The sequence below is a fragment of the Anolis carolinensis genome, unplaced genomic scaffold (assembly GCF_035594765.1).
Source record: "Anolis carolinensis isolate JA03-04 unplaced genomic scaffold, rAnoCar3.1.pri scaffold_10, whole genome shotgun sequence".
In the NCBI taxonomy this organism is placed as follows: domain Eukaryota; kingdom Metazoa; phylum Chordata; class Lepidosauria; order Squamata; family Dactyloidae; genus Anolis; species Anolis carolinensis.
The window spans coordinates 4,310,990-4,338,119 of NW_026943821.1; the positions used below are offsets into that span (position 1 = coordinate 4,310,990).

Genomic DNA, 27,130 nt, shown 5'->3' on the forward strand with positions numbered 1-27,130 from the left:
CATAGACATACATAAAACATACAACCCGCGATACAAAAGAAGTTAAAATAAACAAGCTGTTAACAAGATCCCGTTCAGGTCAGATATCTGCATCACCTCCACAGTTTACCCCAATTGATTCCAAATATGCAATTCTCAGCTTCGTTGCTTTGAATAGGAAAAGGGCTGTTATGGGTGTTATTTTAGGATTCTGGCCGGCCAACAAAAATGAAATTTTAATATGTGGGTCCCAGTGTGTTTTGTGAATAATGTATGGCCCGAGGCATTGGTCTCTCTCTTTCTTATACAATTCACAGCCGAACGGTACATGTGCGATATCCTCCACCTCTGATGCTCCACAAATACAAAATTGTTCGTTGTCTGGAACTTGGTTAAACCTTCCATGTTTGACCATCGTATCCAGCTGCTCAAAACGTGACCCTTCCCAATTCGGCTCAGGCAAAAGCAAACTGCGGCAGCCTCTCCCAGCTTTTACTGATAGTGTTTTACCGATCTGGCTGCTATTTGTGTACATAGCTGTAAATAAAGACCAATTGCCGCTGGGTTCAGCAGACAGTTATGCAGTTTTATTTGTTTGTGCTACTAGGCAGATGCTGAGTTGCTGAATGGAGGGGAGAATTGAGACAGGAGGCTGTAAGTGTCTCAATATATCCACCTCACATCCATCATCCACACTGACACAGCTTGTGTGTGTATTTTAATGGTTTTTGCCATCCCTGATCTAAAGGGACTCCAAAGGCATTTAAAGAGCATTCCAAGATGTCTAAAGGCCTTTTAGTTTCCATGTTGGTGGGGATTTGCAGCCATGCAGTTGTGGAGGCTCCCAGGTTGCCATAGCAGAGGTGATGTGGGATGTCTCCCCATTGTCTCCATTGCAAAGGTTTTGTAGGTCTGATTTATTTATCTCTTTCCGACAGGATTATCTCGGTTGCATCATCGACTGCGGGCAGCTGCCACTCAAACCCGAACAGGTCAATGCCTTGTTTTGCAATATTGAAGATATCTACGAATTCAACAGGTGAGTCCTGGCGTCTCCTTGCAAGAAGGTGCAGAGTCCTGCAGGGAAAGCTGCTTTGAGTCTCCTTTGAAGAGAAGAATGTGGGCTATAAATAATAATAACAATAACAACCATATTATACAGGCTTTTATATTATACTAGCTGTGCCCGGCCACGCATTGCTGTGGTATGGGAAATAAAGTATTGAGGAATTGGTGGTAGTTAAGGTAAAAGGTAAAGGTTTTACCTTACATTAAGTCCATTATAAATAGCTGTGTGGAAGGGCCTTGAGTCTACACTGCCATATAATCCAGTGCAAATCTGATAATCTGTAGAAGAGGCCTAAGTGAGGCCTAACTCGACCTGTTCCCTAGGCTGAGTGGGTTGCTAGGAGACCAAGTGGGAGGAGCTTAGCCTTCTAACTGGCAGCAATTGGATAAAAACAATTCTTCCTCTCCCTCTAATTAGGACTTTATTTTTCTTTTCTTTTTGTTGTATCAACCTAGAGGCGTGGATGATGGGTTGTGCTGCCAAGTTTAGTGTTTCTGGGATGTGTAGTTTTGTTGTTTTGTCCTAGGCCGAAATTTCATTACCCTTTTATATATATAGATATTTAATACAATATATTAAATAGGGTGCATCTACACTGTTGACTTAATGCAGTTTGACACGACTTGTGCAGCCATGGCTCAATGCTGTGGAATCCTGGAAGTTGTCGTTTGACAAGGTCTTTAGCCTTCTCTCACCAAACTACAACTCCCAGGATTCCATACATAGAATCATAGAGTTGGAAGAGACCTCACGGGTCATCCAGTTCAACCCCCTGCCAAGAAGCAGGAAAATACCATAGAGCCATGGTAGTTAAAGAGGTATCAAACTGTGTTAATTCTACAGTGTGGTTGCACCCAAAGTCGGGAGTCTAAGGCCATAGAGAATCCAGATTATCTGCTTTGAACTGGATGATGTGGCAGTGTAGACTCATATAATCAAGTTCAAAGCAGATAATGTGGATTATCTGCTTTGATAATCAGGATGATTTGACAGTGTAGACAGGGCCTAAGGGTGGGTCTACACTGCGGAATGAATGTGGTTTTAATTGTATTATGAAAAAGAATGGTTTGCTCTGGAAGCAAGCCATCGTCTTCAGGTGTCATTACAGTAGAGTCTCACTTATCCAACACTCACTTATCCAACATTCTGGATTATCCAACGCATTTTTGTAGTCAATGTTTTCAATACATCGTGATATTTTGGTGCTAAATTCGTAAATACTGTACAGTAATCCAATTCAAAGCAGATAATGTGGATTATTTGTTTTATAATCAGGATGATTTGGCAGTGTAGAAGGGGCCTAAGGGTGGGTCTACACTGAGGAATGAATGTGGTTTAAATTGTATTATGAAAAATAATGGTTTGCTCTGGAAGCGAGCCATCGTCTTTAGGTGTCATTTTTTGCAGGGACATTCTGGATTACTCCTGTGCACTCCACTTTTAATAATAATAATAATAATAATAATAATAATAATAATAATAATAATAATAATTATTATTATTATTATTATTATTATTATTCAAGATTGAACTTCAAAGACTCTGGCAGAAACCAGTGCAGGTGGTCCCGGTGGTGATGGGCACACTGGGTGCCGTGCCAAAAGATCTCAGCCGGCATTTGGAAACAATAGACATTGACAAAATTACGATCTGCCAACTGCAAAAGGCCACCTTACTGGGATCTGCACGCATCATCCGAAAATACATCACACAGTCCTAGACACTTGGGAAGTGTTCGACTTGTGGTTTTGTGAAACGAAATCCAGCATATCTATCTTGTTTGCTGTGTCATACAATGTCATTGTGTCAATAATAATAATAATAATAATAATAATAATAATGATGATGATAATAAGTTTATTTATATCCCACCTCCATCTCCCCTGAAGGGGATTTGGGGCGGCTTATAGCAAAATCAGATACAAAACAATGATAAAATAAAATATGAAACATCAAAGAACAATAACAAAAACCAATAATAATATATACACAGCACTTTTCCGGTTGTTAAAATGTCCCGGTTTCCATCTCCTCCTTCATCCTCAGCCAAGTTTGTTTGCTGCAAAGGGCAAAAGCGGCTTGCAATTTGCTCTTCGCACTCGACTCAAGCAAAAGCAAACTGTGGCCGCCTCTCTGAACTTGTCTCCAATAACTTTTGCATTCAGAGGTCTCTTGTCCCTATGTGTCCCGAAATGTTGGGAGGGATATTTCCACCCGGCAAGACATTTGGGAGTATTATGGGATAGTGACCCATGATACCAACATAATAAATGGGCCCAGCGGGGTCCTTCCGTCGGGCGATTTCACTCTCTGGGTCTGTTTGTGCAGCAATTAACAGCGTCTCTCCAAAGAGACGGAAATGGGAATTTTTTTTCTTCAAGAAAGGAAATGCTTTTGGCCTTGGAATTTGCTGAGGTTGTAATCCGAGCAGGGAAGAGGGGCTTCGAAAGGGGCCGGGTGTTTTCTTATTGGGGAAAAAAAAGAATGAAATAAGAAGACCGAGGTCTGAGAAGGAGCATTGGGTTTAGGAAGGACATTTCCAGCTCCTTTTGTAGGAAGAAGAACTTGGAAAAGTTCCGCTTTGGGAAAGGTCGCAGACAAGGGCTTCAGGATCTGTCGTCCATTCAAAAAAAGGAGCTTTTCCAGGTTTCTTTTGCAGATTCAGTCTTCATCAGAACTGTTTCACTCCTTCATTGCCTCATTGCTGGGAAGCCAAACATAAATACAACAACAACAACAACAACAACAACAACAACAACAACAACAACATATTTATTTATTTATTTGCATCATTTATTTATTTACATCACTTTTACCCCGCCTTTCTCTCCGAGGGGACTTAAAGTCCATTCAAAAAAAGGAGCTTTTCCAGGTTTCTTTTGCAGATTCAGTCTTCATCAGAACTGTTTCACTCCTTCATTGCCTCATTGCTGGGAAGCCAAACATAAATACAACAACAACAACAACAACAACAACAACATATTTATTTATTTATTTGCATCATTTATTTATTTACATCACTTTTACCCCGCCTTTCTCTCCGAGGGGACTTAAAGTCCATTCAAAAAAAAGGAGCTTTTCCAGGTTTCTTTTGCAGATTCAGTCTTCATCAGAACTGTTTCACTCCTTCATTGCCTCATTGCTGGGAAGCCAAACATAAATACAACAACAACAACAACAACAACAATTTATTTATTTATTTATTTGCATCATTTATTTATTTACATCACTTTTACCCCGCCTTTCTCTCCGAGGGGACTCAAAGCGGCTTACAGTAAATAGGCAAAAATTCAATGCCTAGAAACAATGTAAAAACAACAATTCATATAAAACAATCTACAAAAGGCTCTTCCTCATCCTCTGTAATTTGGACGGTTTTTCTAGGGTTTTTTTTTAATTGAAAGACATATTTTGGATGAATATGTCTTTTGTGGCCAAATTTGTGTGATTTGATTCTGTGGTTTTGTTGTTTACTCCATAGTAAAATGAACATTACATTTAAACTGGTAAAAAAATAATACCATAATGTGCCACACATTAATGTGTGCCATACATTAAGATCAAGGATGTACAACACATTATGGCCAAGGATGTACCATAGATTAATGGAAAAGATGTGCAACACATTAAGGACAAAGATGTGTCATACATTGATGCAAAAAGTGTACCATACATTAGGGTTAAGAATGTGCAACACATTAGTGCCAAGAGTGTGCCATACATTATGGCCAAGGATGTGTAACACATTAAGGACAAAAGTGCCATACATTAAGGCCAAGGGTGTGCAACATATTAATGTCAATTGTATGCCATACAGAGTTCCCTCACTACTTCGCGGTTCACTTTTGGTAGATTTGCTGTTTTGCGGTTTTTCTATAAACTCTAAAAGTCTATTGTAAATCATAAAAAATGTACAGCCTAAGGAAGGGAGGAAGGAGAAGCCAAAGGGAGAGAAAAGGAGCCCCAGCGGCAACGGGAAGAGAAGAAGGCAATTTATCAACACACGATTGTTTGATAAAGACTTAAAATAGTGTATCTATATATATAAAAGAGTGGTGGCATCACGGCAACCCACAAAACAACAAAACTACAGGCCCCCCAACCTTGAAATTTGACAACACAACCCATCATCCACGCCTCTAGGTTGATACAACAAAAAGAAAAGAAAAATAAAGTCCTAATTAGAGGGAGAGGAATAATTGCTTTTATCCAATTGCTGCCAGTTAGAAGGCTAAGCTCCTCCAACTTGGTCTCCTAGCAACCCAATAAAAAATAATAAAAAAACACTAAAAATTAATACAATAAAATACTATAATAACAGAAAATTACTAAAAATAATACAAGAAAATAATAAAATATAATAAATAAAAATATAACTTACAATAAAATTAATAAAAAATTGCAAATAACGTCAAATAAAAATTACACAACAATTTTTAACCAATACCACCACCACTTTGCCACAGCAACGCGTGGCCGGGCACAGCTAGTAACTACTAAAATAATGTATAAATATTAAAATAAATATAGTGTCCCTACTTTGCGGATTTTCACTTATTGCGAGTGGTCCTGGAACCTAAACCCAGCGATAAGTGAGGGAACACTGTACATTAAGGCCAAGGATGTGCAACACATTAAGGCCAAGGTGTGCCACATCTTCATGCAAAGGATGTAAAATACATATATGCAAAGAATGTACAATACATTAATGTCAAGAATGTACAGCACATTAAGGCCAAGGATGAACAACGCATTATGGCCAAGGATGTGCAAACCATGAATACAAAGACGGCGCAATATATTAATGCAAAGGATGTGCAACACCTTAATGCCAAGAGTGCCATACATTGATTCCACGAGTGTGCCATACATGAATGCAAAGAGAGTGCAATACCTCAATACGGAGGGTGCCTTGTTCCCTGGGAAGGGGCTCTTGGCTAATTTCCATGCATTTCCCCCCTCCTTTCTCTCTCCTTTCCCCTTCCTTCGTTCCTTCTTCATCCCTCTCCTGCTGCATTTTTCGCTTTTCAAAATCTGGTCTCCTGCCAAGGGCTCCATCAACCAACCTGCTTCTCCATCTGGGCCTGTTTAAGAGCTTAAGCGAAGCCCAATGGGGGGCACGGACAGAGGATGTGGGGGAGCCGTGGGGTCTGCGGTCTTCCCTTTAGAAGAAACCCACCACCCCCTCTTCGGAGTTAACCCTTGAAGGGAAAGACCAGGATCCGCTGAACGGCTCCGTTTCCCAAAGCACATGGAAGCGACTTTTGGGAACTCTGACATCCATCATTTTTGGAACATGGGAGTTGTGGTCCCAAAAAATAGAATGGGACGGGCCTGCAACTCTATCACAGCATGCATTCCGGTGCTGATGGAATGGAGTCAAACATGCCAGTTGGAGCAGTGGGTTCTATCACAAATAGCAAGAGATTCTATTAAAATGAGCATTTACTAACTGTAAATTAACTCAGTTAATAGGAGCTCTCATGCCCCTCCTACACTGTCATATAATCCAAACTGGATTATATGAGTTTACACTGTCACATAACCCAGTTCAAAGCAGATAATCTGCATTTTATATGGCAGTGTAGAAGGGGCCTCAGAGTCTGCTGGACTCTGCAAAATAGCCGAAGTGATCATATTTTAAATAAAAATAAAATCAGTTTTTAATAATACAGTAAAATCAGCTGAGCTACAAGGAAAGGTGGGCAATACATTATTATTATTATTATTATTATTATTATTATTATTATTATTATTATTATTATTATTATTGACACGACATAGTATGACACAGCAAACAAGATCTATATGCTGGATTTCGTATTACAAAATCACAAGTCGAACACTTCCCAAGTGTCTAGGACTGTGTGATGTATTTTCGGATGATGCGTGCAGATCCCAGTCGGGTGGCCTTTTGCAGTTGGCAGATCGTAATTTTGTCAATGTCTATTGTTTCCAAATGGCAGCTGAGATCTTTTGGCACGGCACCCAGTGTGCCCACCACCACCGGGACCACCTGCACTGGTTTCTGCCAGAGTCTTTGAAGTTCAATCTTGAGGTCCTGATAGCGGCTGTGTTTTTCCTGTTGTTTTTCGTCAATGCGACTGTCACCTGGGATGGCAACATCAATGATCCAAACCTCTTTCTTTTCCACAACTGTGATGTCTGGTGTGTTGTGTTCCAGAACTTTGTCAGTCTGGATTTGGAAGTCCCACAGTATCTTTGCGTGTTCATTTTCCAATACTTTTGCAGGTTTGTGATCCCACCAGTTCTTTGCTGCTGGGAGGTGGTACTTGAGGCATAAGTTCCAATGAATCATTTGGGCCACAAAGTTGTGCCTCTGTTTGTAGTCTGTCTGTGCAATTTTCTTACAGCAGCTGAGGATATGATCAATGGTTTCGTCGGTTTCCTTGCACAGTCTGCATTTTGGGTCATTGGTTGATTTTTCGATCTTGGCCTTAATTGCCTTTGTCCTGATGTCTTGCTCCTGGACTGCAAGGATCAGGCCTTCTGTCTCCTTCTTCAGGGTCCCATTTGTGAGCCAGAGCCAGGTCTTCTCCTTATCAGCTTTTCCTTCAATTTTGTCAAGGAACTTTCCATGCAATGTTTTGTTGTGCCAGCTGTCAGCTCTTCCTTCCCCCTTCTTCCATGCCTGTAACCCCCTCTCCTTGCGGTGTTCCAAGTTTCAGGTTATTATTATTATTATTATTATTATTATTATTATTATTATTATATTAGTAGTATTATTTATATCCACTGTTTCTCTCTCAAAGGAGATTCAAAGCAGCTAACAATACACTGAGAAGATTAATAATCTGAGACCAGATCAAATTGCATTACTCCATTTGCAATACTTTTAGTTGAGGAGAGGCAACTAGGAAATAATAATAATAATAATACAGTAGAGTCTCAACTATCCAAGCTTCACTTATCAAAGGTTCTGTATTATCCAAGGCAGTCTGCCTTTTAGTAGTCATTGTTTTTTGCAATGTTGCAATGTTTTGGTGCTAAATTCGTAAATGCAGTAATTACTACATACCATTACTGTGTATTAAACTGCTTTTTCTGTCAATTTGTTGTAAAACATGATGTTTTGGTGCTTAATTTGTTAAATCATAAGGTAATTTTATGTTTAATAGGCTTTTTCCTTAATCCCTCCTTATTATTCAAGATTTTCGCTTATCCAAGGTTCTGCCAGCCCATTTATCTTGGATAATATTTGAAAGGGAATTACCAGTGAAGGTGAGAGCTACCCAACGGACAATATTAGCAGAAATGAACGTTTTTAGTATAGCTGGGATGAGGCTTTAGTGTCCATGTATATCTCTGCATAGTAAGGTTACAACAACCTTGCAAGTCTAGCTATGTAGGGATAGTGCAGTTGATATCAAGGGGGAATTCCAGTGATAATAAATGATTATGTGATTTTTCTTCCTGGAAGCGAGCTGCTGGAAGACATGGAGCGGAACCCCAGTCCACATGCAGTCGCGGAGTGTTTTGTTCAAAGGGTGAGCATCTAAATTAATCTGTTCCATAGCTCTTTTGTTAGGTTTCAGTGCAGTACATCCCACAAATCCATCCCACAAATCCGGAGTCATAGTCCAACTCTCAAACCACTTGAGACTGAGACTCCCATCATTCCTCGCCAAGCCATTTGGGGCCGATGGCATTTGTAACCCAAGACATATGGAGGGCTAACGATGCCGTTGCAAACAAGGAAATAATAGTATTTGCAAGTAGATATTCTGGTCTGTTTGGATAGCTTTTCCGTCCAAACTGGTTAGGAAATTACATGCTGTAAGCCTTGGTGGTTGCAAAGCATTAAATTTGCGGTTGTTTGGATTGGCCTTTTCCCTTTAATATAGGAATACAAAGAAGTGCCCCGTTGGGAAAACCAGGAAATGAATGGTCACCAAATAACATCCCTAGGAATCCCAAATTCTGCACTCTTTAGTGGTTGGGAAATGGGCACGATGTCTCTTTAAGGGGGAAAACAATAACAATGCTGCCACCTAATGGTGGGAGAAAAAACAACAACTTCTATGCACTATGGTATTTTTTATTATTAATTTATCAGTCAAAATGTATAAGTTTACATTCCTCATTTTACAATATCGTAAACATATCATATTGTATACAATTCAACAGTAAAAAAAATCAAGAACATCTTTAAGCATATTTCTTATCAGTTTTGGACTTTTCCATTACAACTTTACTACATACTAGCTGTGCCCAGCAAAGTGGTGGTGGTATTGGTTAAAAATTGTTGTGTAAATTTTATTTGACTTTATTTACATTTTTTAATTAATTTTATTGTAAGTTATATTTTTATTTATTATATTTTATTATTTTCTTGTATTATTTTTAGTTTTTTTGTTATTATAGTATTTATTTATCTATCTGATGTCCCGTCCCTCGAGGTTTTATTCTGATCCCTTTCTCACCCAGAGTTTTAATTTTTAATCTAGTTTTTAAATGTAGTATTCATGCGGCCCGCTCGTGTTATATTGCTGTTTTGATCTTATGTTGTACTGTTTATTTTATGTAATGTATTTTTTAATTGTATTATGTTATGGTTTATTGTATTGTCTTGGGCATGGCCTCATGTAAGCCGCCCCGAGTCCCCATTGGGGAGATGGTGGCGGGGTATAAATAAAGTTTTATTATTATTATTATTATTATTATTGTATTTTTTAGTGTTTTTTATTATTTTTTATTGGGTTGCTAGGAGACCAAGTTGGAGGAGCTTAGCCTTCTAACTGGCAGCAATTGGATAAAAGCAATTATTCCTCTCCCTCTAATTAGGACTTTATTTTTCTTTTCTTTTTGTTGTATCAACCTAGAGGCGTGGATGATGGGTCGTGTTGTCAAATTTCGAGGTTGGGGAGCCTGTAGTTTTGTTGTTTTGTGGGTCGCCGTGATGCCATCACTCTTTTATATATATAGATCTCTCTACTACACACTTTTTTATCTACTTATACATGTTTTATAATTAATATTATTATTATTGATTTATCAATCAAAATGTATAAGTATATATTCTTCTCATTTTACAGTATCTTAAACATATCATATTGTATACAATCCGACAATAAAGAAAAATCAAATCCAAAAACATTTTTAAGCATATTTCTTATCAGTTTTGGACTTTTCCATTACAACTTTACTACATATCTCTCTACAACACACTTTTTTATCTATTTATACATGTTTTATAATTAATATTATTATTATTGATTTATCAATCAAAATGTATAAGTATATATTCTTCTCATTTTACAGTATCTTAAACATACCATATTGTATAAAATCCGACAATAAAGAAAAATCAAATCCAAAAACATTTTTAAGCATATTTCTTATCAGTTTTTAATTTTTCCATTACAACTTTACTACATATCTCTCTACTACATACTTTTTATCTACTTATACATGTTTAGAACTAATATTATTATTATTAATTTATCAATCAAAATGTATAAGTATATATACTTCTCATTTTACAGTATCTTAAACATACCATATTGTATACAATCCAACAATAAAGAAAAATCAAATCCAGAAACATTTTTAAACATATTTCTTATCAGTTTTGGACTTTTCCATTACAACTTTATTACATATCTCTCTACTACACACTTTTTTATCTACTTATACATGTTTTAATTTTTATTGTTATTATAATAATAATAATTATTATTATTATATCTGTGCCCCCCTTCACCAAGACCAACCAACTCATATTGTTTCACAAGTCCAAAATTTCATTGCCTCTGCTGTTGGCTTGCACCCCTTTCCCTCATTAAAAATATACTCAATAAAATTTCCCCATATTTCCAAAAAAGTCAGCTTATCATTAATAGCTATGTTCCAAATTTCCCTATACCATTCTTCTATTTGGATTTCCTTTTTTTTCTTCTTCTATGCACTTCGATGCACTTTAATGCGGTCCCATTGCATCTTGCAGAGTGAAGAATTTGACATCTACACCCTGTACTGCATGAACTACCCCAAGTAAGTATAAATTCCCCGCAAAATGAAGTTTATTGAAAATACAGAAGTTGTGCAGATAATCATGTGTTGTTTTGTTGTTATTGAATGCATATGGATAATCAAACAGCAATGACGTTACAGTATAGAGTGAGCAAGCCAGCGATTTGAAAACACTGGCCTCAATTCTGTTGCTAAGCCTATTGAATGGATGAGATTCATTTATGTGTTGGTTTATCATTTTATAACTGAACATGAAGAAAAACATCCTTATTATTATTATTATTATTATTATTTTATTGTGACACAGCAAACAAGATAGATATGCTGGATTTCATATCACAACATCACAAGTCGAACACTTCCCAAATGTCTAGGACTGTGTGATGTATTTTTGGATGTTCAGATTATTATTATTATTATTATTAATTATTTTATTGTATGACACAGCAAACAAGATAGATATGCTGGATTTCGTATCACAAAATTATAAGTCGAACAATTCCCAAGTGTCTAGGACTGTGTGATGTATTTTTGGATGTTCAGGTTATTATTATTATTATTATTATTATTATTATTATTATTATTATTATTATTATTATTTTATTATGACACAGCAAATAATATAGATATGCTGGATTTCGTATCACAAAATCACAAGTCGAACACTTCCCAAGTGTCTAGGACTGTGTGATATATTTTCGGATGATGCGCGCAGATCCCAGCAGGGTGGCCTTTTGCAGTTGGCAGATCGTAATTTTGTCAATGTCTATTGTTTCCAAATGCCAGCTGAGATCTTTTGGGATGGCACTAAATGTGTCCATCACCACCGGGACCACCTGCACTGGTTTCTGCCAGAGTCTTTGAAGTTCAATCTTGAGGTCCTGATAGCGGCTGAGTTTTTCCTGTTGTTTTTCAATATGGTATGTTTAAGATACTGTAAAATGAGAAGAATATATACTTATACATTTTGATTGATAAATCAGCTGAGGAGATGATCAATGGTTTTGTCGGTTTCCTTGCACAGTCTGCATTTTGGGTCATCAGCTGATTTTTCGATCTTGGCGTTAATTGCCTTCTAATTGGCCTTCTAATGTCTTGCTCCTGGGCTGCAAGGATCAGGCCTTCTGCCTCCTTCTTCAGGGTCCCATTCGTGAGCCATAGCCAGGTCTTCTCCTTATCAGCTTTTCCTTCAATTTTGTCAAGGAACTTTCCATGCAATGTTTTGTTGTGCCAGCTGTCAGCTCTAGTTTGTAGTGCGGTTATCTTGCACTGATTGTTTGTCTGCTGTGCTTTGAGGAATTTCTGATATTTTACTTCAATCAAAGCAGGTTCTTCGCTTTGCTTTACATCTTCTGCCAGGGCATGTTCTTCTTCTTTGACTGCTTGTTTTACTTGTAAGAGTCCTCTGCCCCCTGATCTTCTAGGCAGACATAGCCGGTCAACATCACTGCGAGGGTGCAGGGAATGATGAATGGTCATGAGTTTTCTTGTTTTTCTGTCCAAATTGTCCAGTTCCATCTGTGTCCAGTTTATGATGCCAGCAATATATCTTATGACAGGTATGGCCCAGGTGTTTATGGCCTTGATGGTGTTTCCTCCATTGAGTTTGCTTTTGAGAATTTTTCTGACCCTTTGTGTGTATTCTTTGCTGACCACAGTCTTCACATGTTCATGCTTGATGTTGTCCAGCTGTAATATGCCCAGATATGTATAGGCCTCTGGCTGGTGACACTTTATTGTTTGGCCATTAGGCATATTTATGCCCTCACTTTCAATGATTTTTCCCTTCTTCAATGCCACTGTCGAACATTTGTCCAAGCCAAACTCCATGCTGAAATCAGTACTAAAAATTCGTATAGTGTTGGTCAGAGACTGGATTTCAGTTTCAGTTTTCCCATACAGCTTCAGGTCATCCATGTACATGAGATGTGAAATTTTGTGAGATTTCTTGGAGGTTTCATTATTATTATTATTATTATTATTATTATTATTATTATTATTATTATTATCATTATTATTATTATGTTTATTTATACTCCGCTTTATCTCTCCCAAAGAAGACTCAAAGTGGTTAAGACAGAGTTAGTATACTAATTAGAAGTGACATCTCTCTTCTGTTTATTTAACTTAGTGTTATAGGTGTAGCGTTCAACGTATTCTACTTTAACCGTCTTCTGTTGGGTGTTACTTTCTCTGTTACTGTACAGTCTGATTGTTGTTCGGTATCTAACACTTATATGTTAAATAATAATTAAGAGGGGGGAAGCCCATTGCAATTCTAGACTGCGTCAATAGGAGGATAGTATCCAGATCAAGGGAAGTCATAGCACTTCCTCATTATTATTACAGTAATATTATTTTTATTATTTCCCCCTCGTCTCTTTCTTCCTAAGCTCTGTCTCGGTCCTTCGGGAATGCATGGAGAATGAAGCCCTGGCTAAATTCTTCCGTGAACGGCAAGCCACGCTCTCGCACTCGCTGCCCTTGGAGACCTATCTCCTGAAACCGGTCCAGCGGATACTGAAGTACCACTTGCTGCTCCAGGTTGGTTCGCAGGTTAAGTCCAGGTGGCCATCTGTCAGGAGGGTTTTGATTGTCTCTTCCTGCCTGGCAGATGGGGGCTGGACTAGATGGCCTTTGGGGGCCACTTCCAACTCTGTCGAGGTCTGGTGGGGTCTTCCTCTTGGGAGGTTTCTTATCAGAGGCTGGATGGAACGAGGAGAAGTCATAAGGAGGAGGGAGCAAGCTTGTTTTCTGCTGCCAAGGAGACTAGGATGCAGAACAGTAGCTTCAAACTACAAGAAAGGAGATTCCACCTAAGGAACAATCTCATGAACATGAGGAAGAACTTCCAAACTGTAAGGAGATCTGTTCAGCAGTGGAACTCTCTGCCCCAGAGTGTGGTGGAGGCTCCTTCTTTAGAGAAGTTTTTAAGCAGAAGCTGGATGGTCATCTGTCAGACTACATTAAATAAGTCACCAAACTTATTTAAAACCGACTCAAAATGAACAATTGAGTCTCCTTGATCCCATCAACCTAGAATCAATCTTCCCTGTGCCTCATCAGAGCACAGACTGAGATTTGAACTTCCCTGGTTTCCCTAAACCTGGAACCAGTCTATTCCCTTTGACTCTCCCGATCACAGACTGAACTCTTTTTAAAACATTCCCTCCTTTTTCATCCAGCTAGCTCCGCCCCTTTCTTGCTAGCTTCGAAATATACTCTAATACTTACCCTTTTAAAACATATACACACAATTAAACATAACATCTGTAAACCAAAATTCGTACTTCATTACAGGGGGGCAGACTGGATCGTGTCTTCCTTCATGGCAGAATGGGGTTGGACTAGATGGCCTTTGGGGGAGCCTTCGGATTCTGCAATTGTATGAGAACAGCGCAGAAATAATAATTGTTTACTTGTACGGAAATATTTGGTTCTTAGAATTCTTTGCTCCTGTTCCAGGAACTGGCCAAGCATTATGACAAGAGCAGCGCTGGCTACGAAGCCGTGGAAGAAGCCAGCATCACCATGACTGCCGTGGCCTGGTACATCAACGACATGAAGCGCAAGCAGGAACATGCCACGCGGCTGCAGGTGGGAGACCGAGAGAGTGCAACCCACTATGGAATTAGTGCAGTTTGACACTACTGTTAACTCAATGCGATGGGGTCCTGGGAGTTGTAGTTTGCCAAGGCCTTGGGCCTTCTGCATCAAAGAATATCAAACTACAACTCCCAGGATTCCATCACATCTGTGATATAGCCTAACATCCCAAAACAAACAATGCCTCCTATGCCGTCATAAAGCTTTAAGATGTGCTTCTTCCTTTGCCCAGGTGAACTGCGGAGGCCTTACTTAGAAGCTCTGGAAATCCCAGTAACCAAAGGCACTTCAAGTTGAACAATCAAACAAAATTTTATTTTCACAAAGTCCATGGCAGACTTGGCACACGTAGTTAAGATTGCAAATATAAACAGTCAACTTATAAAACCTTGCAGATGTTCCTTTCTTGCTTTCCCCCTTTAGTTGCTGGTTTAACTTCCTCCAAAGGCGAAGAGATCCTGAGATCCTCTTTACCCTAGCCCTGGGCTATCAGAAAGAGCAGGTCTATAACTATCGAAGCTCAAAGCTGGTTTTTGAGGCCAAGTAGGTAGAACTTCTTCCAGTGGCAGAGAAATCCTGAGATATTCTCTGCCCCAGTGCTAAGCTACTAATTTTAGAAAGAGCAGGTCTTTCCCTATATGCTCAGCACTGGTTTTAAAGGCAGGTCAGTACTTACTGTGGCTTTGTCAGAGTTGGCCTGGCTTGGCCACACGAGCACATCTAAGTTCTTTCTTCTTTAGTCTAGAAGGCAAGAAGCTTCTCAAAATGGAGCCTTCTTTCCCCAGGAAAAGGGGCGGTCTCCAGAACAAATACATTTGCAAGCTGCAAGCAGCAAAGACTTTGCTGAGCTGGCTACAAACTCTGCTAATAGCTAAACTATCCAGTTGCTGCACAATCTGCAACAGCCCTGGAAGAAATGCAAACAGGTGCTATTCCTGTGGCTATGGGCAACTTGTAAAATCAAACCCTGGGAGACGGAACGCCTCCTTCTAATAACCCAGGTGCCGCCGGGTCCAATGCAATGTATTTTATCCCCATCCCTTCACATTTTCTTGATCTCACCCCAAACTTTTCTCGTCCTTTCTAGGAAATCGAGGGCCTGCTACTCGGCTGGAACGGCCCGGAATTAGGGGCTTTTGGGGAGCTGATCCTGGAAGGGCAATTCCGGGTGCCGAGAGCCCGCAAAGAGAGGGTCTTCTTCCTTCTCAGCAAAGTGATCCTGATCGCCAAGCGGCGGGGAGACACCTTCATCTACAAGAGCCACATCTTTGTATGTATTTTTTGCCTGAATGCTGATGCTGCTAAAAAGGTTGCTGCTAGACAGAGGACGAGAAGCAGGGGGAAAGCTGGCCTGGGTGGATATCAATAAGGCTGTGAAAAAGCATGAACTCTTAGATAAATACCGTATATACTCGAGTATAAGCCAACCTGAATATAAGCCGAGGCACCTAATTTTATCACAAAAAAACTGGGATAACTTATTGACTTGAGTATAAGCTGAGGGTGGGAAATGCAGCAGTTACGGGTAAACTTCAAAATAAAAATAGATACCAATAATTTCATTAATCGAGGCATCAGTAGGTTAAATGTTTTTGAATATTTACTGTATTTCAAAGCAAAGCAATAAACTAGCTCTATATGTGGAAAAGTAGGGGCAACAAAAACAATATGGTATCAACAATAACCTAATAATAATAATAATAATAATAATAATAATAATAATAATAATAATAATAATAATAAAAACTTCATTTGGATCCCACCCTATCTCCCCATGGGGACTCAGGCTGGCTTCCAACATAGTAACAGGCAAACATTCAATGCTTATATAAACAATGCAGAGCTAGATATAGATCAATAATTATAGATACTAATTTCACATATGCATTTCCCCTGAAACGTTTGCAAATCCCTCTGTGTGTGTGTGTGTGCATTTCCCCTACAATATTTGCAAGCTATATATACAGTAGAGTCTCACTTATCCAACACTCACGTGTCCAACGTTCTGGATTATCCAACGCGTTTTTGTAGTCAGTGTTTTCAATATATCATGATATTTTGGTGCGAAATTCGTAAATACAGTAATTACTACGTAGCATTACTGAGTATTGAACTACTTTTTCTGCCAGATTTGTTGTATAACATGATGTTTTGGTGCTTAATTTTTAAAATCATAACCTAATTTGATGTTTAATAGGCTTCTCCTTAATCTCTCCTTATTATCCAACATATTCGCTTATCCAACGTTCTGCCGGCCCGTTTATGTTGGATAAGTGAGACTCTACTGTATATATATATATATTCATATCTATCTAGACATGTCTATATATATTTGTATGTTCATTTCCCCCCTGTAGTATTTCCAAGCCCTGTATATAGGTAGGTAAGAATATATTCATATCTATCCAGACATCTCTCCTTATATAGATATTTGCAGAGACTTGCAAACATATGAGGGTAAATTCATATATAAAAATAATGTGTATGTATGGCTACAGATACACAGGTTCATGGATCTATATGTATAAAGGATTTGCAAAGACCTGCAAACATATGAGGGGAAATTCATATATAAAATTAATGTATATAGATAGATTCACATATAAAGGTACATAGAGATTGCAAAAGCTTGCAAAGGGTTAATGCCTATATATCTGTAGGAGAGTTTAATAAATATTTCAGGGGAAAATGCTTTCATAACATTCCCTCGATTAAGAGCGAGGGAGGCTTTGCAAAAGTAAACACACTGATAAGGGAGGAGAAGAGAGAAATAGATTACATATTGCAAGCAATAGCCTGCAGGCTCCATTGCCGGCCTTGACTCGATTATAAGCCGGGGAGGCTTTTTCAGCTCATAAATAAGGGCTGAAAAATACAGTAGCAATGGAATGAGACTTTTCCGTCCATTTCCTTCTTGTCTTTTTCGCAGTGCTGCAACCTGGCTTTGCAAGAAAACACCAAAGACCCGATGAGTTTCAAAATCTCTGACCTTTCCATCCCCAAACAGCAGCATGTTGTCCAGGTAGGTTTTGACTCAAACACTAATATTGCAATTAACCAATGGAATGCTTTCAAATATATATATCTATAAAGTTGTCCGCTCCAGACAATAGTCTGAACTTTAAAAAGTGACACTATATTCTTCTGAATGTCATTTGGGTGGGGGGAATAGGGTTTGACATCTTGAAGCACTCTGTAGAACTTTTGGGATTGTTTTCCTTTATAAAATTCAGAGTAAACCCCAAACCAGTTCTAGCACCTTGCTGAAAATAAGAAAAAAGTTTGAAGAAGTGCAAAAATAAGGTTTCAGCATTAAGGAAATAATAATAGTAATTATTATATTTTATGACACAGCAAACAAGATAGATATGCTGGATTTCGTGTTGTTATTATTATTATTATTATTATTATTATTTTATTGTATGACACAGCAGACAAGATAGATATGCTGGATTTCATATTATTATTATTATTATTATTATTATTATTATTATTTTATTGTATGACACAGCAAACAAGATAGATATGCTGGATTTCGTATTATTATTATTATTATTTTATTGTATGACACAGCAAACAAGGTAGATATGCTGGATTTCGTTATTATTATTATTATATTGTATGACACAGCAAACAAGATAGATATGCTGGATTTCATATTATTATTATTATTATTATTATTATTATTTTATTGTATGACACAGCAGACAAGATAGATATGTTGGATTTCATATTATTATTATTATTATTATTATTATTATTATTATTTTATTGTATGACACAGCAAACAAGATTGATATGCTGGATTTCGTATTATTATTATTATTATTTTATTGTATGACACAGCAAACAAGGTAGATATGCTGGATTTCGTTATTATTATTATTATATTGTATGACACAGCAAACAAGATAGATATGCTGGATTTTATATCACAAAATCACAAGTTGAACACTTCCCAAGTGGCTAGGACTGTGTGATACTATTATTATTATTATTATTATTATTATTATTATTATTATTATTATTATTATTATTATTATTTCTGATCCGCCTCTCCTTGTGGCTTGAGGTGGGTTGCAGCATAATTAAAAAACTTAAATTAAATAACAATTATGACCCAATACTAAGGTCAGTTTTTTGTTGTTGTGTGCTTTCAAATTATTATTATTATTGTTAACAAAAATCTCACTTTCCTCTCTTAAACGAGACTCAAAGCAATTCACAGCAGGAGTAACAATACAAATTATAATGTAAACCCTATAGGACATGCAAACATTGACATGGAATTAAACATAGATTTGTTAAGAACAAATGATTAAAATCACATAAGCTGATTCAAAAAATATGAAAAGCATATCGTTGGGATACCTTGCTTTGGAATTAATACATAAATGCTTGTTTCCGCTGCTCCAGGTGCGAAACCAGGAAGAGAAAAGGCTCTGGATCCATTACCTGAAGCGTTTGATAGTAGAGAATCACCCAGCATCCATTCCCCAAAAGGTGAGTCGAGCTCAGAGGAGGCATTGGGGGATTCTGGGAGTTGTCACGGAGCATATTATTTGAGACCACAGAAATGCTGGACCACTCTCACAACCACCATGTCAGGGTACACAGAGAAGTCACTGAAATCCATAAGCATGTGGACAATTTCAACAGAAAGGAGAAAACCATGAAAATGAACAAAATCTGGCTACCAGTATTAAAAAAAAACTCCTCTAAATCAGGACAGTAAATAAAGAGGAACACTCAGAAAACAGAGGAATTCCAGGCAGGAAACAATCAGGGCCAGCTAACACCTCCCAACAAAGGATTCCCCCACTTCGGAAGCAGCCAGGCTATTTAGTGCTAATCAAGGTGGCCAGTTGCAACATTCACACTTGCCTCAAACAGACATGAGTTCTTCTCCCACACTAGACATTATTCCACAGATATATATATAAACCCCACTTGCCTAGTTTCCAACATATCTCACAACCTCTGAGGATGTCTGCCATAGATGTGGGTGAAACATCAGGAGAGAATGCTTCTGGGACATGGCTATGTTAATGTGGGATTTGTGTATTGGTAGTGTTTAAATGAAATTTGTGTCTGGCATATGTTGCATACAGGTTGCATCATCCAGAGTATGCTATAGTCTGTAAAGAGTTAATGACTGAGAAGCTGTGTTGACCTTGATGTGTGGTTGGAACCTGGGGAGTATCCAGACTCAAGTGTTTTTGTACATTACTGATTGCGTCAGTTGAGATCTTGCTCTGCTCTGAGTTGTGTCTGCCTAGAGTGAAAGCCAAGCCTGTGTTCGTCTGCAATTCTGTTTGTCTTGTAAAGTAAAGCTTTGTATATATTTTTAACATCGTTTCTGACGGCTCTTCATTCTGCGCTCCATTTGACAACATACAACTGCTGCTACGCTGCGAATTACTCTGACAGGCCATACACCCTGGAAATTTCACAGCAACCCAATAATAATAATAATAATAATAATAATAATAATAATAATAATAATAATAATAATAACAACAACAACAACTCGGTCGCTATCAGGACCTCAAGACTGAACTTCAGAGACTCTGGCAGAAACCAGTACAGGTGGTCCCAGTCGTGATCGGCACATTGGGTGCTGTCCCAAAAGATCTCAACAGGCATTTGGAAACAATAGACATTGACAAAATCACGATCTGCCAACTGCAAAAGGCCACCCGACTGGGATCTGCACGCATCATCCGAAAATACATCACACAGTCCTAGACACTTGGGAAGTGTTTGACTTGTGATTTTGTGATATGAAATCCAGCATATCGATCTTGTTTGCTGTGACATAGTAAAATAATAATAATAATAATAATAATAATAATAATAATAATAATAATAATAATACATCACACAGTCCTAGACACTTGGGAAGTGTTCGACTTGTGATTTTGTGATATGAAATCCAGCATATCTATCTTGTTTGCTGTGTATAATAATAATAATAATAATAATAATAATAATAATAATAATAATACATCACACAGTCCTAGACACTTGGGAAGTCTTCGACTTGTGATTTTGTGATACGAAATCCAGCATATCTATCTTGTTTGCTGTGTCATACAAAATAACAATAATAATAATATCCAGATATCCTCTCTTAAAAGAGATTCAAAGACTACCTATTTTAGAAACAACAGAGTCTCCATTGTTTCTGTGTCTGATTTCAATCTATTTGGTGCCAATTTCCAGAATCACAAACAGGTTTTGAATACAATTGTCATTTTAGTAGGCAAATTGCTGCTGTTTGTTATCTAATAGCCTTATTTGATTGAATCTCCTTTCTTCTTACAGGCCAAACAGGTTCTGCTGGAAAACAGCTTCCAAAGTAAGTAGTGATTCAACACTAGAACTTATCTGTTGAATTAATGCCGTTTAACTGTCATGGCTCAATGCTATGGGAACCTGGGAGTTGTAGTTCAGTTTCTGAGATAGAGAAGGCTCAAGATTTCGTCAAATGACAACTCTCATTATTCCATAGCATTGAGCGAGGAGAGTTCAAGCTGGGTCAAACTGCATTTGTTTTACAATGGAGATGCACCCCAATCTGAGGATCTACTATTCATATCCATTATTAATTAATGTTATTAATGATGATGGTGATGTTTCCCCCCCCCCCGCCAAATTTGCAGGTTCTCCCGAAGCATATTTTGGTGCCGAATCTCCCAAAAAGCCCCTTCCTTCTCCGCGGCTGGATGAGTGCAAGGCCTCTGCACGCAACAGGCGGCAATCGGGTGAGCCGAGCAAATGGATTTAATGCAAGAATATATCTATATATATAAAAGGATAATGGCGTCGCGTCGCTCCGCCGGGCAAAACAACAAAACTAAAGGCCCCCCAACCTAGAAAATTGACAACACAACCCCTCATCCACGTCTCTACGTTCTTACAAACAAACTACACATCCCCAACCTCAATGGGGTCTAAAAAACCAGAACGTAGGGAAAAGGGACTAAAACGTAAGGCAAGATCCCTTCACAAACTACCCCTCAAACATAATAAAAACAATAACAACAACAATAACAATAACCAGCTTCACAGGCAAGAACCAGCCAGGCACTGAAGCTGCGAGGCCAATCAGTGCTAATCAAGCTCACCAATACCAACATTGGCACTTGGCCTCCAAACAGAGAAAACAATACAGTCTCACTTATCCAACCTTCACTTATCTAACATTCTGTATTATCCAAGGCAGTCTGCCTTTTAGTACAGTAGAGTCTCACTTATCCAACACTCACTTATCCAACGTTCTGGATTATCCAACGCATTTTTGTAGTCAATGTTTTCAAAACATCATGATATTTTGGTGCTAAATTCATAAATACTTTATTTACTACATAGCATTACTGCATATTGAACTACTTTTTCTGTCAAATTTGTTGTATAACGTGTTGTTTTGGGGCTTAATTTGTAAAATCATAACCTAATTTGGTGTTTAATAGGCTTCTCCTTAATCTCTCCTTGTTATCCAACATATTCGCTTATCCAACGTTCTGCCGGCCCGTTTATGTTGGATAAGTGAGACTCTACTGTAGTCATTGTTTTGCTACTAAATGTAGCAATATTTGGGTGCAAAATACGTAAATACAGTAATTAATTCAGAAAATTACTGTATATCATATGTAATAATTACTGTGGTCTAAAAAGAAAACAGAACAATAGAATCTCTAAAATCAAAACACTAAATACAAAATAACACTCAGAAGACAGGGCAATTCCAGACAGGGGAATTCCAGACAGGAAACAATCAGGCCCAGCTCACACCTCCCAACAAAGGATTCCATCAACCAGGAAACAGCCAGGCCTCGAACCTGCAAGCCCACTCAATGCTAATCAACGTAACTAATTGCAACATTCATTCTTGCTGCACTCAGACTATTCATTGCTATTCGACCTCCCAACCAACAATTCCACAAGGTAAAAAGCAGCCAGGATTCCAAGCAGCAAGACTCTTCTCTTCAACCTACCCAACCAAGATTTCCCCTAAATGAAAAACCCTCACATTTGGAAGACATCAGGACACTCCGTCCCATTCAACCAGCCCAACCAAGGAGGCCCCTATATAGAAAGCGCCCAGGCTTTGAAACAGCGAGGCTATTCAGTGCAATCCAAATTGGCCACAGCAACGCGTGGCAGGGCACAGCGAGTAACTCCTAAAGCAGAGCAAAGTATAGCCAATGCCATAGATAGGGTTTTAGGGTTGGAAACAGAAATTAGATTACCGTTAATACTTGAGTATAATCTGACCCTAATATAAGCTTAGACACCTAATTTTACCACAAAAAACTGGGGAAAAGTATTGACTCGAGTATAAGCTGAGGGTGGAAAATACAGCAACTACGGGTAAATTTCAAAATGAAAATAGATCCCAATGAAATTATATTGAGGCAACAGAAGGTTAAAGGTTTTTGAATATTTACCGTATTTCAAAGAAAAACAAGCTCTGTAAGTGGAAAAGTAGGGTCAACAAAATCAATATGGTATCAACAATAAAATAATAATAATAATAATAATAATAATAATAATAATAATAATAATAATAATAATAATAATAATAATAAACACCCTGCTGGGGTCTGCGCGCATCATCCGAAATTACATCACACAGTCCTAGACACTTGGGAAGTGTTCAACTTGTGATTTTGTGATATGAAATCCAGCATATCTATCTTGTTTGCTGTGTCATAATAAAATAAATAATAATAATAATAAACTTTATTTGTTTCCTGCCCTATCTCCCCATGGGGACTCAGACCGGCTTCCAACATATTAACAGGAAACATTCAATGCCTACATAAACAATGCAGAGGTAGATATAGATCTATAATTATACAGACTAATTTTACATATGCATTTCCTCCTGAAACATTTGCAAATCCTCTCTCTATATATGTGCATTTTCCTCCTGCAATATTTGCAAGTCGTATATATTTATGTTTATATCTATCTTGAAATCTCTATAGGTGTATGTGTGTGCGTGCATTTCCCCTGCAATATTTGTAAGCCCTATATATTTATATTCATATCTATCTATCTAGGCATCTCTCTGTATATAGATAATTATATCTGTATAGAATTTGCAAATACTTGCAAACATGTGAGGTGAAAATTCATATATAAAGTGATGTGTACACATAGATACAGATATACAGGTACATGGAAATCTCTAGATATCTATATGTTTATAGGATTTGCAAAGACTTGCAAACATATGAGGGGAAAATTCATATATAAAGTTAATGTAGATAGATAGATAGATAGATACAAATATAAAGGTACATAGGGATGGCAAAGGTTTGCAGGGGGAAATGCTTAACTTTTAAACCCCCCATCTGGCTATGGCCCTGTAAATATATATATGTATATAATATTATGCATATTATTATTAGATGCACCCCAAGTTACTGCTAAGCATTCGTCTCGTTTGATTTCCTCTTTCAGATCCTCCGGAATACATGTACAGTCCAGAGCGAGCCCGACGGAGCTGCCCGGTCCTGGCACTGGAAAAGAGTGGCTCCTCCTGGCGTGGGCGAAGGCAGTCCGGTAAGGGAAAGGGACACTCATAGAAGGGGGTCACGACCCATTTCAATCCAGGGTTAGGGTGCTTGTTAGGGGGAGGGGGCACATTGGTATCTGCGCGGGGCATAAGCAAGACTCTCTTGTGGCCTGGTCACATTCTGAGTGCTCGGAAGATGAGGAAGGGGATGCTGGGATAGATTTGGTTGGCCCAGAGGAGTATAGAAGTGGCCGAGAGAGAGTTGTTTTGGAATCTCCTGGCAATTTCTGTGCCATCGCGCCTGGGGCTATAATTCTTAGCGAAAGAGGCATGGACGTGACATCTTTTCCCAGGGGATTGCTTCTTGCCCTCCTTTAGGAAAGCTGGAACTCCCAAGGATCAAAACAAGATAACTCAAAACTGGTTTTATTGTTTACAAAAGGTTATCCCTTCAAGGCAATAAGCTGAAAGTTTCAAAGGGTTAAAGGAAAATATACATTACAGTCTCTGGTTGTCTTAAGTCCAAGGAGCTTTGCAGCTGAGAAGCTTTTCCAGGTCCCTCTTTCTCAATGGCTGTGAATGCCAAAGCAATCCTTAACCCCAGTCCAAATGGCCTATGTTTGAAGACACAGTCTTCCTCGGTTCTTGGTCCTACGTTTTTGGAAATCATGTATGTTCCTGTTACTAGTTCATGTGTGGCATAAATTGCAAGCCTTGGATTTATGCTATCATGTTTATAGATATTTTTGTGGATTGACTTGTGAGACTGTATTTTATTTTGGCAATCTTGGAAATAACTTTGGAACTTTGGTTACTGTATATACTCGAGTATAAGCCTAGTTTCTGAGCCCTTTTTTAGGGCTGAAAAAGCTCCCCTCGGCTTATACTCTAGTGAGGGTCCTGGCCGGCTTATATTCAGGTCGGCTTATACTTGAGTTGGACAGTCTTATCTTATTAAAGTCTTATTATTATCTGAAATTACATGTTTTTGTAGTAAATGTTGCAATGTTTTGGTTCTAAATTTGTAAATACAGTAGAGTCTCACTTATCCAACACTCTCTTTATCCAACATTCTGGATTATCCAACGCATTTTTGTAGTCGATGTTTTCAATAAATTGTGATATTTTGGTGCTAAATTCATAAATACAGGAATTACTACATATAATTATTTCATATTGAACCACTTTTCTGTCAAATTTGTTGTATAACATGGTGTTTTGGTGCTTAATTTGTAAAATCGTAACCTATTTTGATGTTTAATAGGCTTTTCCTTAATCTCTCCTTATTATCCAACATATTCGCTTATCCAATGTTCTGCCGGCCCGTTTACATTGGATAAACGAGACTCTACTCTACAGTAATTACTACATAACATTACTGTGTATTGAACTGCTTTTTCTGTCAATTTCTTGTAAAACTGATGTTTTGGTGCTTAATTTGTAAAATCATAATGTGATTTTATGTTTAATAGGCTTTTCTCTTAATCACTCCTTATTATCCAAGATTTTGACTTATAATAATAATAATAATAATAATAATAACAACAACAACAACAACAACAACAACAACAACAACAGGAAAAACTCAGCCGCTATCAGGACCTCAAGATTGAACTTCAAAGACTCTGGCAGAAACCAGTGCAGGTGGTCCCAGTGGTAATGGGCACACTGGGTGCCGTGCCAAAAGATCTCAGCCGGCATTTGGAAACAATAGGCATTGACAGTTACGATCTGTCAACTGCAAAAGGCCACCCTACTGGGATCTGTGCGCATCATCTGAAAATACATCACATAGTCCTAAACACTTGGGAAGCATTCGACTTGTGATTTTGTGATATGAAATCCAGCATATCTATCTTGTTTGCTGTGTTATACAATAAAATAATAATAATAATACAAAATTACGATCTGTCAACTGCAAAAGGCCACCCTACTGGGATCTGCACGCATCATCTGAAAATACATCACACAGTCCTAGACACTTGGGAAGTGTTCGACTTGTGATTTTGTGATATGAAATCGAGCATATCTATCTTGTTTGCTGTGTCATACAATAAAATAATAATAATAATAATAATAATAATAATAATAGTACAAAATTACGATCTGTCAACTGCAAAAGGCCACCCTACTGGGATCTGCACGTATCATCCGAAAGTACATTACACAGTCCTAGACACTTGGGAAGTGTTCGACTTGTGATTGTGTGATACGAAATCCAGCATATCTATCTTGTTTGCTGTGTCATAATAAAATAATAATAACAAAACTTTATTTATACCCCGCCACCATAGCATTAATGTGTAATGAACTACTTTTTCTGTCGAATTTGTTGTATAACATGATGTTTTGGTGCTTCATTTGTAAAATCATAACCTATTTTGATGTTTAATAGGCTTTTTCTTAATCTCTCCTTGTTATCCAAGATATTCACTTATCCAACGTTCTGCCAGCCCGTTTATGTTGGATAAGTGAGACTCTACTGTAACTACAATTTCCCCAAGACCCTGCTGTGTGGTAGATTGCCACTAGGAGGCAGTGTATAACAGGAAATCAATTGCTTTCTAAATCTTTTCCATTAATTGTAAGCCATTCAGAAGGTTTTTTCTTGGATGTGATTGCATGAACATAATTGGTCAGTTATATAAGGTTTCAAGGGACGAACGGTATCGGAGAATAAAAAACCACAGCTCTGTTCCTGCATGGTGCCCCAGAACGATAAAATCGGTTCACAATAACAAGTCCGACATAACCTTTCCCAATCTTATTGTTGTTTCTGACCTGCGGTGACCCCAGAATGGGAGTTTTCTTGGCAATATTTGTTTGGAAGAGGTTTGCTATTGCTTTCCTATGAGGCTGAGAGAATGTGACTCGCCCAAAGTCACTCCATGGGTTCCCATGGCGAGGATTTGAACTCAGGTCTCTGGAGCCAATGACTATATCATGATGGCTTT

The 27,130-nt window shown here is 38.1% G+C and overlaps 1 protein-coding gene across 5 annotated transcripts in view; it reads left to right on the plus strand.

Moving 5' to 3' along the window:
- The window catches only part of plekhg2 (pleckstrin homology and RhoGEF domain containing G2), an 86,344-nt gene that overhangs the window by 36,333 nt on the left and 22,881 nt on the right, over window positions 1-27,130 (plus strand). For all 5 annotated transcript variants that reach the window (XM_062962208.1, XM_062962211.1, XM_062962209.1 and 2 more), the window contains 11 exons: window positions 918-1,018; window positions 8,490-8,556; window positions 11,016-11,062; window positions 13,435-13,585; window positions 14,507-14,638; window positions 15,735-15,917; window positions 17,577-17,669; window positions 19,064-19,150; window positions 20,975-21,008; window positions 21,313-21,414; window positions 24,122-24,223. In XM_062962208.1, coding sequence (XP_062818278.1) covers window positions 918-1,018; window positions 8,490-8,556; window positions 11,016-11,062; window positions 13,435-13,585; window positions 14,507-14,638; window positions 15,735-15,917; window positions 17,577-17,669; window positions 19,064-19,150; window positions 20,975-21,008; window positions 21,313-21,414; window positions 24,122-24,223 — 1,099 coding nt within the window. The remainder of the gene's footprint in view (window positions 1-917; window positions 1,019-8,489; window positions 8,557-11,015; window positions 11,063-13,434; window positions 13,586-14,506; window positions 14,639-15,734; window positions 15,918-17,576; window positions 17,670-19,063; window positions 19,151-20,974; window positions 21,009-21,312; window positions 21,415-24,121; window positions 24,224-27,130) is intronic.